The 14,992-nt window shown below is 42.5% G+C and overlaps 1 protein-coding gene across 4 annotated transcripts in view; it reads left to right on the forward strand.

Annotated features, from left to right (window-relative positions):
* SESTD1 (SEC14 and spectrin domain containing 1) overlaps positions 1-14,992 on the forward strand; it is an 85,133-nt gene that overhangs the window by 30,627 nt on the left and 39,514 nt on the right. For all 4 annotated transcript variants that reach the window (XM_048484092.1, XM_048484091.1, XM_048484094.1 and 1 more), the window contains exons 5-7: positions 1,905-2,013; positions 5,301-5,391; positions 11,224-11,337. In XM_048484092.1, coding sequence (XP_048340049.1) covers positions 1,905-2,013; positions 5,301-5,391; positions 11,224-11,337 — 314 coding nt within the window. The remainder of the gene's footprint in view (positions 1-1,904; positions 2,014-5,300; positions 5,392-11,223; positions 11,338-14,992) is intronic.

A 14,992-nucleotide genomic window follows, 5' to 3' on the forward strand; every position in this document is an offset into this window, starting at 1 on the left:
CTGATGATGACTTCAGTGGGAATTTTCCAGTTCGGAGGGTCTTTCTAAGCATCTTTGCTTTTGTTTGGCATCAGATAAGAACATAAGAACTAGCCTGCTGGATCAGACCAGAGTCCATCTAGTCCAGCATTCTGCTACTCGCAGTGGCCCACCAGGTGCTTTTGGAAGCTCACATGCAGGATGTGAAAGCAATGGCCTGCTGCTGCTCCTGAGCACCTGGTCTGCTAAGGCATTTGCAATCTGAGATCAAGGAGGATCAAGATTGGTAGCCATAGATTGACTTCTCCTCCATAAATCTGTCCAAGCCCTTTTTAAAGCTATCCAGGTTAGTGGCCATCACCACCTCCTGTGGCAGCATATTCCAAACACCAATCACACGTTGCGTGAAGAAGTGTTTCCTTTTATTAGTCCTAATTCTTTCCCCCAGCATTTTCAATGTATGCCCCCTGGTTCTAGTATTGTGAGACTTTGAAAACTAACTGAAAACTTCCATTTTATATTAAACAAATAAACTTACATTCAAATCTTTAACCAAGTTCCCCTGTTAGCCATTTGAAACTTCTAGTAAAGGCTTCCTTTTTCCTAATGTATGTGTAAAATAAGTGTGGTAGTTAAAATACAGGATCTGTTTAATCACATGGCGTAGGATTCAGCTGTGTCAAAATTAGCTCTTACAAAGGATATGCATTTTATTTTTTTGTGCTAGTTGTTGCAGTCGTTTGTAAAGCCATTTACATTTACCCAGCGATGAAACCAGAAGTGTCAGGAAAATAGAAACAGTAGAAATTGTGCAGATTCACCATTGCTTACTCTAAGGGCTTTAGGAAAGCTGTAGGTTTCCGAAAATAATTTGTCTTGTGACCTTGTAGAATCTACTTACTCTTAAAGCTGCTTTAGCGTAGATTGGTCCAGCTAAAAAACAGTATCCTGTGAAGGATCGAAACAGAGATTATAAAGTCATCAGATTGACTAAGCTGTACTTAAATAAATTTCTGGGGGAGGCTGTGGTAACTGTGTCAGAGCCAAACGAACCCATGTTCAGTGCAAATGAGCTGAAAATAGAAAATATTTCTCTGACCAAATCTTCTCTGATCCAGCCAGACTTTTCCCCAGAAGTGAGGGAGGGAGAAAACCAGGAAGTAAATTCTGGAATGCAGAAGTCATGTTTTTAACCAATCCAGAAGCATTCACACATTGCTTTTCCTCTTTACACCCCTATGCCATTTTAGATACAAATATACACTTTGAATCAGAGAATCCTGATAGCCTGCTGCACATCGCTCCAGCATTGTAGTTTAAACCTCTTACTGATTTTTGATCTGTCCATCCATGGAAAGTATTGATCCAACCTTATAAGGGTGGAAGTTGTTTTCTTTAAATTAAAGCTTAGCTGGTTATAGTGATGTTTGAATGAGCAGAGTTTCTCTTGGCCCAAGGGGTTCGGACTTTTAAGCTTGGGCTTACAAATTTCCCATACTTACATTATTAACAGCAGTGATATGAACTGAAAGTGTGTTTTTTTCTTTTGTAAGTAAGTTCATGTTTATTAGTGCGTAAAAGAATGTCCTAAAGAGAATGTTTTGTGATAAATTTGATGGGCAGTTTTTCACATTATGTCCTTCTGTACACATGGGAATAATTAAGCAGAACTCTTTTTGAAGTTCAGACATTATTATTAAGCCTGATTTGGAGACTTGTGATGATACTAGTGCATTTTGGTTCTCTGTTTTGCTCTTTTTTTGTGTGACAGCTGATTCACAAAATCACAACTGCAGCATTTTTCAGAAGTATACTGTTGTTATTTGTTTGGCTTTAAAATAGTTTTAGAACGAAATGGATGAGAAAGTGGTAAATTTTGCATATATCTGCCCAGATCTGTCAGTTCTTTGCATTTCCTTTTCCAGGTGGGAAGGACCGCAGAAGTGGCCTCATTCTGACAATTCCACTATGCCTTGAACAAACAAATATGGATGAGTTGAGTGTCACCTTAGACTACCTGCTAAGCATTCCAAGGTGATTCCAAAGATGTTCTTTTTAAAGCATTACAGCGTGTCATTCTGTTTGAACAATACATTCCTTGCAATGATGGAGATTTCATTAGATTTTCTGGAGAGGATGGGGGGACAGGAGTCTGAGCACAGTGTGTGAAGTATAGCTTAAAGGTTGTTTAAAATGAACAAAGTTTGTGGAAAGAATAAGGAAAGCCATATAATGTCCTTGAGTTTCCTGCTGACGTAGCCTGTGCATTTAATTTCATCTCTTAGAACTGAGGAATGCATGCAAGTAAGTTCTGCGGAAGTGTTTCTTTATTTTTTTTATTGAGATTTTTATTTTTCAATAGTCACAGGAAAGAAAAGAAAGAACAATAAAGAATAATACAAACATCAAAAAAATAAAACGGATCTTACCTTAGTATAATTCCGGTCATTGAGAGAGCTAGTATAATTATACCAAACAAGGTTCCATGAAATCATCACATCATCATCTTGTTTTACAGAACAATTTTTTTAAAACACACACACAATTTTTAGAAAACAACATTCTATGAAAAGGAAGATATTAATAAAAAGGCATTAATATGGGATTACTATCATTATTTTCTAAGTTTTCTTACAAAATACAAGCTTTAGTATGAAATTATGCATTTGTTATTTAATATGTCCATTCCATTTTTTTCCTCCCCCCAACTTTATCTCAACACAATTGATAAAATGTTAGAGTCTAAACAGTTTACTAATGATTTGTATATAACACTTCAACCATATACTCTGATTTCTCTATAGATCATATAAATATTTCGCCTTTTACAGAAGTGTTTCCTGATAACATTTCAAAACCAGATAACTATTTATTTAGGAAACAGGTCAGCAAGGATGCTGATCTTTTTACACTTGTGGTTTGAAAACAAAATTGGCATAGTTGACATGGAATAAGCTAATATGTACCCAATGAATAGTATTTGTTCCTGGAATATTGTATGCTGTCATTTAATTAATTAATTACAATTAATTCAATTTCTATCATGCCCTATCCCTGCAGGGTTCTAGGTGGCTTACAAATATACAATTAATAGTGATTAAAACATTAAAATACAAACATTCTAATACTAATACTAAAACCAGCAATAAAGCAGATTTTACAGACAGATGGCAATAACCCCCACCCCCACCCCAAGGAGACCGAAAGAAGATGACCTTGCTTTTTAAAATCCAGATGGCAAGGTGGAAAAGGCCTGGTGGAACAGCCACGTTTTACAGGCCCTGCAGAATTGAGATAACTTCTGCAGGCCCCTGATGTTGCTTGGCAGCTTGTTCCAACAGGCCAGAGCCAGGGCCATAAAAGCCCTGGCTCTTGTTGAGACCAGCGGATATCTCTTGGTCTGGGGGTCATCAAAAGGTTCCCCTCTGATGAGTGGAGGGGCTTCTGAGGGCAATATGGGGAGATGCTGTAATATGCGCTCACACACATTCATGGACAGATCATGTGATATTGTTGACCTGTTTCAGTGAAAAACCACGGTTTATGCTAAATATAATTTGGATTCCAGATCATAATTTGTATTTGCCTAACTGTCTTTGGATGTTCTCTAAAGAAATACAGTCCTTAATAAATACATTATTTTGTAATGTGATGAATGGAATGTATGTGCTGTGGTGTATGGTCATTCCTCTAACAGTAAAGCAGCACTGAGGTTGGGGTGGAGATGGGGCTCATTCCGCACATGCAGAATAATGCACTTTCAAACTGCTTTCAGTGCTCTTTGAAGCTGTGCGGAATGGCAAAATCCACTTGCAAACAATTGTGAAAGTGATTTGAAAACGCATTATTTTGCGTGTGCGGAAGGGGCCTGGGTTTCAGGAGGGAGTACTTTACGAAATCACCAGTGAGACTGATTGCATTTTCTCCTCATGCCAGACTCCCTTCTCCATGATTCTTATTCATTTTTATTTACTTCAATTTCTATCCCACCCTCCCTCACCTATGCCAAGCTCAGGGTGGCTTCCAGCAACTTACATTACACTATAAAAATATGTAATATATAAATTAAAAACATAATTTAAAACTAAAAATCCTAATTTCATTTCAACAGATGGCATTCAGACTTCTTATCTACTATATAATATCTAGTAATCTCGGTGATGAGTTGGTTTGGAGGGATGGTCAATAAGGAGGGGGCAGCAGTGGCATAGTAGTTAAGAGCAGCTGTACTTTGATCTGGAGGAACCGGGTTTGATTCCCTACTCTGTCACTTGAGCTGTGGAGGCTTATCTGGGGAATTCAGATTAGCCTGTACACTCCCACACATGCCAGCTGGGTGACCTTGGGCTAGTCACAGCTTTTCGGAGCTCTCTCAGCCCCACCCACCTCACAGGGTGTTTGTTGTGAGGGGGGAAGGGCAAGGAGATTGTAAGCCCCTTTGAGTCTCCTACAGGAGAGAAAGGGGGATATAAATCCAAACTCTTCTTCTTCTAATGGCCAACAACTACTTGAAGCAACAAGATCTACCAAAGGGTAGAGACAGAGGAAAGAAGAAGAGGGGGAGGGAAGGAGAGGAGGCAGCTGCTCTACTTAACCATTGCTCCTTCTATCATATATTGCCTGGTGGAACATCTCCATTTGCGGGCCCTGTGGAACTGAGTTAAATCTTGTAGGGCATGTGCCTCATTAGACAGAGAGTTCCACCAGGATGAGGACAGCTGGATGATTCTGGGCCCTGGAACCACCAGCAGGTTATTTCATGGAGAGTATAAAGCAACTTCAAGGTCAGCTCTGCTTAGAGCGAGTTACAATAGTCCAACCTAGAGATGAACACTGCATTTATCACTCTGGTCATGTCACTGTGGGACAGGTAATAAATCAGCTGCCAGACTTGATGGAAATGGAGAAATGCTGTCTTAGCTGTATTTGTGATCTGAGCCTCTAATGAAAGGCATTCAGGATCACATCCAGACTCTTGATGGTAGGGGCTGGTACCAGCTTGACAGCTGTGTTCTGTCAAGAGTAGGGAAATGAATTCCTCAATCCATGCCACCTCGGCCCAGCTACAGGACCTCTGTCTTTGAAGAGTTCAGTTCTATGCAGCTCTGCTTCAGCAACACCACCAGAGTTTCCAGGCACCTGGCTTGGTTTTTGTCCAACAAGTATCCCTTGTGGTTTGATTAGATGAACTGTGATAATATATAGCATGGGGGGAAATTAGCGAGGGGAAATGACAGATAGAACAGTCAGGTCTTCAAGAAGGTAGTCAGTGGGTCATATCTGAATATTCCTCATGATACCTTTGTGTGTTTTTGTTTCAGTGATAAGTGTAAAGCCAGAGGATTTACTGTTATAGTGGATGGGAGGAAATCTCAATGGAATGTTGTCAAGACTGTTGTGTTAATGCTGCAGGTAAGACAGTTTTATGCATTTATTTTAAAAAAATTAACAGCCCAATCCGGGGATGGGGGCAGTTTGTTGTCAGTGGGACAAAAGGTAACCCACTGCCACCCAGAAAACCCCATAGAGAAAAGTGACTTATGCCCCATATTTTCATGGCATAAATCAAAGAGCTGTGTCAGAGGCATTCCTGGGCTGAAAGGCCTTTGGAAGCCGACTGCAGACAGGTCTTCCCCCAGGAATGCCCCTAATCCGCCCCTAGCTTTTCCAGTATCCCCTTTTGTGCTGACGTAGCTTTGGGGTGGCAGCCTCTTCTCGGTTGGGTGCAGCATACCTGTGCAGTGCCTGCCAGTCAGCGTGTTGATCTTCTCCGCCAGCTTATTTGCCCCGTACGTTGGTATGGGGACAAACATGCTAGTACAGGCACACTTCCATGACTCCTTTTGCCCGCCCCACCCCGCCCCACCCCACCCCACCCCACCCCCGGTTTGGGCTGTAAGATCTGTGAAGATTAATCAGTAGCTTGTTTTACTGTCATTGTAGTAATTACTTATTGGGAAAATAGGCCATGCTGAATTTCATATATTTTTAATACAAATATATTTGTGCATTTGTGTCAAAGGGAAAGATAAAGGCATTTATTTTCCTTCCCCAGTTGTTTAAATTTCTCAACTGATAGTCTATTTTTTTTTTCAGCTGTTGGCTGTATCTGTGAGGTGGTGCTTAGCAGACAGTTGCTGTGGCGTGTTGCTTGCAATGAAGGGGTTACAGAAAATAAGCTTTAAATTGGGAAGTCTTTGCATTCTGAGAACTTGGATAGTCCTGCCCCCCAGAATACCATGCCACACGTCAGGATTTGTCCTCTATCAAATGCTCCTGGAAAGCTTCGTTGCCTTGACGAGCCTTTCTTTTTAGTAGTTTCTAGTTATTCTCATTTTCAGTGCTTTTTACAACAAGGATAACATAGGCTATTTTATATAATTTCTAGTCATCTTCCAGAATTACATTTCATGGTACAAAGTGTCAGAAAAAGACCGCCGCCTTTGTAAAATCAAATGGATAGGGTCATGTTTAATCCAATTACTTATCCTTTATCTAGCAGAGATGCTTTTATTTAATCATTTCTAAAATAGATGGGGAAAAGGGTCCTTGGAATTTGAGCAGGGTGATAAATAGTACCCTAAGTGCCCAGCTTAAAAGCATAGGTAAAATTTGAGAAGAGCTGCTGAAGGCGTGAGGCTGATTCTAGTGCTGATTAACAAAATTACTCATTGTGGACCCAGGGGCAAGAGAGGGAAGCATGGTAGGGGAGGAAATAACACACCATACATTGCCAGTCAGGGGTCAGTGCTATCAGTCACAGACCAGGAAAGGGATTTGGGCATCTTAGTTGATAGTTCCATGGGAATGTCAACTCAATGCATGGCAGCTGTGAAAAAGGCAAACTCTATGCTGGGGATCATTAGGAAAGGAGTTGATAATAAAACTGCAAGGATTGTCATGCCCTTATATAAAGCCGTGGTGCGACCGCACTTGGAGTCCTGTGTCCAGTTCTGGTCGCCGCATCTCAAAAAGGATATCGAAGAGATAGAAAAAGTGCAGAGAAGGGCAACGAGGATGATTGAAGGATTGGAGCACCTTCCTTAGGAGGAGAGGCTGCAGCGTTTGGGACTCTTTAGTTTGGAGAGGAGACGTCTGAGGGGGGATATGATTGAAGTCTATAAAATTATGCATGGGGTAGAAAATGTGGACAGAGAGAAATTTTTCTCTCTTTCTCACAATACTAGAACCAGGGGGCATCCATTGAAAATGCTGGGGGAAAGAATTAGGACTAATAAAAGGAAACACTTCTTCACGCAACGTGTGATTGGTGTTTGGAATATGCTGCCACAGGAGGTGGTGATGGCCACTAACCTGGATAGCTTTAAAAAGGGCTTGGACAGATTTATGGAGGAGAAGTCCATCTATGGCTACCAATCTTGATCCTCCTTGATCTCAGATTGCAAATGCCTTAGCAGACCAGGTGCTCGGGAGCAGCAGCAGCAGCAGCAGCAGAAGGCCATTGCTTTCACATCCTGCACGTGAGCTCCCAAAGGCACCTGGTGGGCCACTGCGAGTAGCAGAATGCTGGACTAGATGGACTCTGGTCTGATCCAGCAGGCTAGTTCTTATGTTCTTATGTTCTTAAAAGTACACCAGTTTTAATTAATACAACTGCAAGGGCATTGATGCAGCATGGGGATGGATCCAGCATTAGGCATTCCACTTGCCTCCCGATAAATCCAGCCCGCCTACTGGTAGGAAAACCCTGGAGTAGGAAACTCCTGAGGTTCCCACACGGGCACCAACTTCTGAGTGATTCCCTTGCCAGCTGGTGTTGAGAGCCATCTGACAACCCCTGCCCAGGCATGCTCCTGAACGGCTCCACCCCTCAAGACCCCATAAGGAGTCCTCAAAATAGGGGAGGCAGGCTCACAGACACAGCCTCCCCACCCACCCACAAATCCATCCCAATTGTGACAAAAACATAGGAATATAAAACATAGAGTTGGAGGGGACCTCATAAGTCATCTAACCCCGACCCCGTCTACCCAGCAGCACATTCACAAACAGCTTGACCCTATTGTCCCAATGACCCCTGCTGTATGCCCAAGGGATGACAGAAAATCTCCAAGAGCCCTGGTCAATCTGTCCTGGAGGAAAATTCCTTCCTGATTTCAAAGCGACAGTCGACATTACCCTGGGCAGAGAACAGAAACAAACTTAGAACATGACCCTAACAACTGAGACTCGTGGGTAGGTGGGTGAGCTGGAGCCAAGTGAGGGGCGGGGCTTGTGCTGCAGTCCAGCTAAATAAGGGAGGATGGGGTGGCCTGCGTAGAAGGAGAGACACAGGTCCCCTGGGCTCCCCCGCCCCTCCCAGGCTGCCCTCTGCTGGCAAGACTGAAAGGCCTCTGCCCCTACAGGGCGCAAGTCCTGGCAGGCCTAGCCTCCTCCCTTCAGCACTCCTGGCCCAGGGTTGCAAATGTGGTCCTCAGGTGAGCCTAGGATGTTTTTTTGCAGACCCAAGGGCAAGGGAGGGAACATAAGAACATAAGAACAAGCCAGCTGGATCAGACCAGAGTCCATCTAGTCCAGCTCTCTGCTACTGGCAGTGGCCCACCAGGTGCCTTTGGGAGCTCACATGCAGGATGGGAAAGCAATGGCCTTCTGCGGCTGTTGCTCCCGATCACCTGGTCTGCTAAGGCATTTGCAATCTCAGATCAAAGAGGATCAAGATTGGTGGCCATAGATCGACTTCTCCATAAATCTGTCCAAGCCCCTTTTAAAGCTACCCAGGTTAGTGGCCATCACCACCTCCTGTGGCAGCATATTCATAAGAAGAACATGGCAAGAGAAGAAATAAAATACCACACATAGATGCTTGAGGGGAAAATTCAAAGCATGGAGAGACTTTTCCTTTTGGTTTTAGGAAGATCTTTAACAGATGTTGGCTTAATGAGACAGACATTTGAACCTCAAACAATTTTTGGGGGTCAAGTGGCAAGACTTCGCTCCGTTTTTTAAAAATTCTTTGCGAACGCTGTTTTACAGGATGTTCGCTTTCAAGGTCATTGAATAATAAGCACTTTGTTTCAGTCTAAGAATATGTTTTGCTTGTGTTCACGGAGGCAGAATACAAAAGCAACTTGACAAGCAAGGGAGACAGCTGTGACCCCTGAGCAGTTCTGAACTGTTCTTAGCTGTGAGCCAAGGCTGTGCTGTTGGTTTAGATGGCAAGGTGCAAAGTTATATGAATGGGAATTTAGACAATAAACAGCTTAAAGAAGCCTGTTTTCATAATGTAATCTATCCTGTGGACTGGAGTGGCCTCCATTTTCCAATTTCTACTTTAATGAAACTGAATCCTTACCTCTTTTCAAGGCCTTGGGCCCTTTATCATGATAGCTGCTTCTCATCTGTGGATATTGAGCATGCTGTAAACTTAAGTCAGCATACTCTTCCTGTGTTTACAAATTCCATTTTTAAGATGGGACTAATAGTAGTTACAGGCAATTACACTTTCAGGAAAGTAGAGTCTTTGTCGTTCACTGTATTGTACACCGTTTCTGTACTCTTCTAAGAAGCAGGATAATAAAAAATGAAATTGGTTGTTGATGGTCCTACTATTAGTGCAGACCAGACGCTGAAATGTGTAAAAGCTACTTATAATCCAGATCTGCACAATGAAAGAAAAAGAAGGGTTGGTTTTTATACCCCTGTTTGTTCCACTTTAAACGAGTCTCAATCACTTTCCCTTCCCACCTCACAACTGGCAACTTGTGAGGTGGTGGGGGTAGAGTGAGTTCTGAGAGAACTGTGACTAGCCCAGGGGTAGGGAACCTGCGGCTCTCCAGATGTTCAGGAACTACAATTCCCATCAGCCCCTACCAGCATGGCCAATTGGCCATGCTGACAGAGGCTGATGGGAATTGTAGTTCCTGAACATCTGGAGAGCCGCAGGTTCCCTACCCCTGGACTAGCCCAAGGTTACCCAGCAGCTTCATGGGGAGAAATGGGAAATCAAACCCTGTTCTCCAGATTAGAGTCTGTAGCTCCTAACCACTTCACCATACATTTTGTGCTCTGTAGGTTGTGTGTTTTTACGTAATATAAGCCGTGGCCCATGAGAATCATGGAGGGGGACCGAGATCCCATCCTTCACCCCACTCTCTTGCGAGGCCAGCTGCTCACCAGTTTGCAGCATGGCCACCACTCCTGCTTTCCCTCGCCCTTTTTTCTTGATGGGGGGAGGCTCCAGCTACTCCTCCCCTGTCAGCTGCCTGCAGAAGGGAGGTAACAGGGCTGGAGGCATTGTTGGGAGGGAAGAGGGTGAGCTCTTCCTCCTGTGCTACCTTAGTGGTGGAGGGAGATGGCTCCCCCTCCTCATCCCCTACCTACAAAGAGGAAGCAGTGTCATGGCTGATAGTAGGGAGGGCAGCGGTGGCTTATACTCCAATCCCTTGCCTGCTTGCCCACCTGTCTGTGTGAAAGGCACTAGCAGCGAGGTTGGTGTTAGCAGTGGGTTTTCTAGTTGCTCCCTTTGGTTGACTTCTTTCCCTCTCTGCTCACAGTAGGTTAATGTTGTCTTTAATTGTTATGGAGGAGGATTTAAGTACAGCGGGTTGCAGTCGGGGTTAAGCAACCTGTATTGCCATCGGGGACTGCAGTATTGCCGTTTGCATACCTCCATGCAGGCAGTGAGCAGAGCCCGCGGAGGCAATGCGGGTTGTTGTCACGCCTTTGCACAGATGTGCATTTCTTTCACTCACCTCCCTCCGCTGTGTAGCTACAAAGCCAGGCAGACATGGACCTCCACAGCCATGCTGCCGTTCCTGTTCCCCTCTGTAGCTAAGCAGCAGAGAGGCTGAAAAAGGGAAGCACGACCAAGTAACACGCTTTCCGGGGTAGCCTTTTCCTTGGCTGTGGCTGCAATCCACATTAAAACTAAAGAATCGCTGATAGTTTGGTTTTCCAGAACCAAAAGTCCCCCCCACCCATGTTTTTATACTGTGTTAGGCTGCTTTTATTGGCCCATGTGGACGGGGCCTGGGTCTCTCAATCCAAACAGGGCCAAATTCAGTATTAGATATAGGATTAATATTCTTCCATTTCACTATGTGTTTCTTTGGCATTAGGCATCTTTCGTTCATGTAGGTTATGTGTGAACATAGTGCTCAGTAACAGAGTAATGCTCTCCACAATGAAGGATGGAACTTCAAGAAACAGGAAATGTAGAATCCTAGCCATGGTGTTCTGTAGTAAAACAAAACTTTAATTTTTGTGTACTTTTCATCTTTCTAGAATGTTGTTCCGGCTGAGGTCTCACTAGTCTGTGTGGTAAAACCTGATGAATTCTGGGACAAGAAAGTTACACATTTTTGTTTTTGGAAAGAGAAAGATAGACTTGGGTTTGAGGTATGTATATCTGTGTTTACATTTGTGAGCCCTGTGATTACTTTATAGCTCCAACATATTTATTTAAAAATGAACTCTTTTATGTAATGGTTACAGTAAGGTAATTCATAATTGTTACTTTACAGGTCAATATTGTGAAGAGAAAGAAGACTGGCTGATTCCGCATGGGCCAAAAACAGCAGTGTGAAAACGGTGTGGAAATGGTGTAAAAGGGTTTTTAAAGGTATAAAAGGGTTTATGCTGTTTTCACACCATTTTCACACCACTGTTTTTGGCCCATGTGGAATCAGCCCTTGAGTTATACTCTGCTCTTCTTAACTTAAGGAATCTCAAAGTGACTTTCAAATTCTTTCCTTTCCTCTCCCTGCAACAGACACTTTGAGATTGTTGGATCTGAGAGAGCTCTGAGAGAACTGTGACTGGCCCAAGGTCACCCATCAGGCTTCATGTGAAGAAGTGGGGAAACAAACCTGGTTCATAAGAGTCTTCGGCTCATGCAGAGGAGTGGGGACTCAAACACAGTTCTCCAGATTAGACCCCTTCTCTTAACCACTATATCATGCAGGCTCTCTTATGAAGTTCTTATGTAATTGGTGTATGTGGCATTCCCCATGAGTGGAGTTGGGGGGGGGGATCAGGTAACATCTTCCTCCTCCCCATTCTTGAGCTGGTGCGGGGCAAAGGCATTTTGCTCAGTTCCTCCATTGATGTTTGAACCCACATCCATGCTACAAAGCATTTATATAACCACCACACTGTGTGAATCGTGTAAACCAGCGGTTCTCAACCTGTGGGTCGTGACCCCTTTGGGGGTCGAACGACTCTTTCACAGGGGTCGCCTAAGACTCTCTGCATCAGTGTTCTCCATCTGTAAAATGGATAAATGTTAAGGTTGGGGGTCACCACGACATGAGGAACTGTATTAAAGGGTCACAGCATTAGGAAGGTTGAGAACCACTGCCTAAGACTCTCTGCATCAGTGTTCTCCATCTGTAAAATGGATAAATGTTAAGGTTGGGGGTCACCACAACATGAGGAACTGTATTAAAGGGTCACGGCATTAGGAAGGTTGAGAACCACTGCCTAAGACTCTCTGCATCAGTGTTCTCCATCTGTAAAATGGATAAATGTTAGGATTGGGGGTCACCCCAAAGTGAGGAACTGTATTAAAGGGTCGTGGCATTAGGAAGGTTGAGAACCACTGGTGTAAACTATAGAATCTGCCAGTCAACCCTTCTGTCTCCTATGAAACATTTTCCAAGAATACACCAGTTCAGATAACATCACTTTAATAAGTGTTCAGTATTTTATTAGTTTCTAGAATATTCACTTTTCGCTCATTAAAGTCTTGAACCACTAAAATTCTGGAATTTTTCAGCTTGAATTGGGCTTTGAACTCTCAGCCATGGGGTTGAGTATCTCTAAATAATTCCACGTGTCTGTTAAAAAATAATATGTATGTGAATAGTTTTTTCTGCTCCACCTGTCGCTTGGAATCCTTAGAGAAAAATTGCACAAATTAGTTGAGTAACAAGCTTCTCTTCATGAGGCTTAACCTCATTTTACAGGTTCTGTTGAAACATAAAACATGAATGTACCTGTAACACGAATGCACCTTACTGGTCTGATGCAGGAAGCGAATAGTATAAGACCAAGTAAGCAAAAGACTCGTGAAATTTGAAAATAGCAATAGGCTGTGGCTGATTTCTCCCTGGCAAAGTTCAGTATATAAAGATATTAAACCCAGGGGAACTGAGCTCTCTTAAAGGTCAGTACGAGTAATATCCTCTATCTCATAATCTCCTGAAGTTAAGAACAAGATCTATGCAGTTGAGTTCTGTGCCAAACCATGAACAGTGAATGTAACACATTCCTCATCATCATGGCCATGAATACAAAAATGTTTAATGCAAAAGGTATAACTGAAAAGGATTTAAGAGGTTTTTGCTGTTGAAAAAAAAAGGCCCTCCACAAATGCAACTGGAACCACATAGACCCCTTCTGCACATGCAGAATACCATAGACCCCTTCTGCACATGCAGAATAATGCACTTTCAATCCACATTCAATGCACTTTGCATCTGGATTTTACTGTGCGAAATAGCAAAATCCACTTGCAAACAATTGTGAAAGTAGATTGAAAGTGCATTATTCTGCATGTCTGGAAGGGGCCATAGACTTGCATGTTTTCTAGACTTGTTCAATGCAGGGCTTTCCCACACACTCGATTTGGAGCACAGTTCTGCCACTGTCCTGCTTCATTTTCAATCTGGTGGAGTCAGTTTATTTTTTTCTGCACGTGCCTTAAATAATGAAGGTTTTCAAGGGAAGGCTCTGTCATCAGTTGCGCCACAGCAATAAACCCCTTTTATTTTTTGCACATGCTTTTATTGCTGTATCAATATTATGGCTGCCGTTTTTTTTAAAAGGCTGGCACTACAATATCACTGCATTGATATTGTATTGTAATTTAATTTAATTAGTTTCCATGAATTTCCAGCTGTCATTTTTTTTAAAAAAAGGTGTGATTAATAGGAAATTTATTCACCACAGCCAGATGTTAATAGCTGCAGTATGGCGACAGGAGAAAGCACCAACTATGGCTAAGAAAAGTACAATATACTGTGTTAATGGGGAAAAATATCTGTATGCAGGAAGTTCTGTGATCAAAACATATTCCTTGTTCAGGCCATGAAAGTTCAGTCAGTTTGTGAAAGACATCTTCTCTAACATGGTATCACCTATCCTCTCTGACTTGAATTCTTTATTTCTCCCTTTTGTTCCTAATTGAAATTAATTAATGTTACTAAAGACCTGTAGATCAGAGTGGGGAGAGAGAAATTCACAAGATAGGTTGGTACTAGTGTGGTTTCCATTACTTTTTGGTATTGAAATAAATCTAAAGAATCAATTTTAAAAACCTATTTTATCCTAAACCTTTGTATTTGTATACCTTTTATCTCAGGTTTTTATTGTGTTATGATTATTGTTATGCCAAATAAAGGCTTATTAAAAAAAAAAAAATTTTAAAAACCCACCTTAATTTGATTGTGAAACCTTATCTCATGAATATTGCATTACATAGTATGTACTACATAGTTACATGTATTGAATATTATGAAATAAACACATTGGGGGGAAAATTGTCTTGCTCCTTTGCTCATGGAAGGAAAAAGGCATATCTCTATGGGGGATGGGTCTAGACCCGTGGTGGTGAACCTTTGGCACTCCAGAAGTTATGGACTACAATTCCCATCAGCCCCTGCCAGCATGGCCAATTGTAGGGGCTGATGGGAATTGTAGTCCATAACATCTGGAGTGCCAAAAGTTCACCACCACTGGTCTAGACAGTTTTTAAAATTGAAATCTGGGGATTTGGAGAATCTGCTTGAATTATCATTACTGATATATCAGTATTATATAGTGCCAAAAAAAATTAATAACCTCCATGTCCTCGGGGTAGATGGGAGGAGAGGGGCTTAATGATGACGACAGTCCAGTCATGGAAAAAGTGGACTGAAGGTTTAATGCAGTGATGGCGAGCCTTTTTGAGACCGAGTGCCCAAATTGCAACCCAGAACCCACTTATCACAAAGTGCCAACGCGGCAATTTAACCCGAATAACCCCCTTGAGCAGGGGGCAGCCTGCTGTAGC

The sequence above is a fragment of the Sphaerodactylus townsendi genome, linkage group LG02 (genome assembly GCF_021028975.2).
Source record: "Sphaerodactylus townsendi isolate TG3544 linkage group LG02, MPM_Stown_v2.3, whole genome shotgun sequence".
NCBI lineage: Eukaryota > Metazoa > Chordata > Lepidosauria > Squamata > Sphaerodactylidae > Sphaerodactylus > Sphaerodactylus townsendi.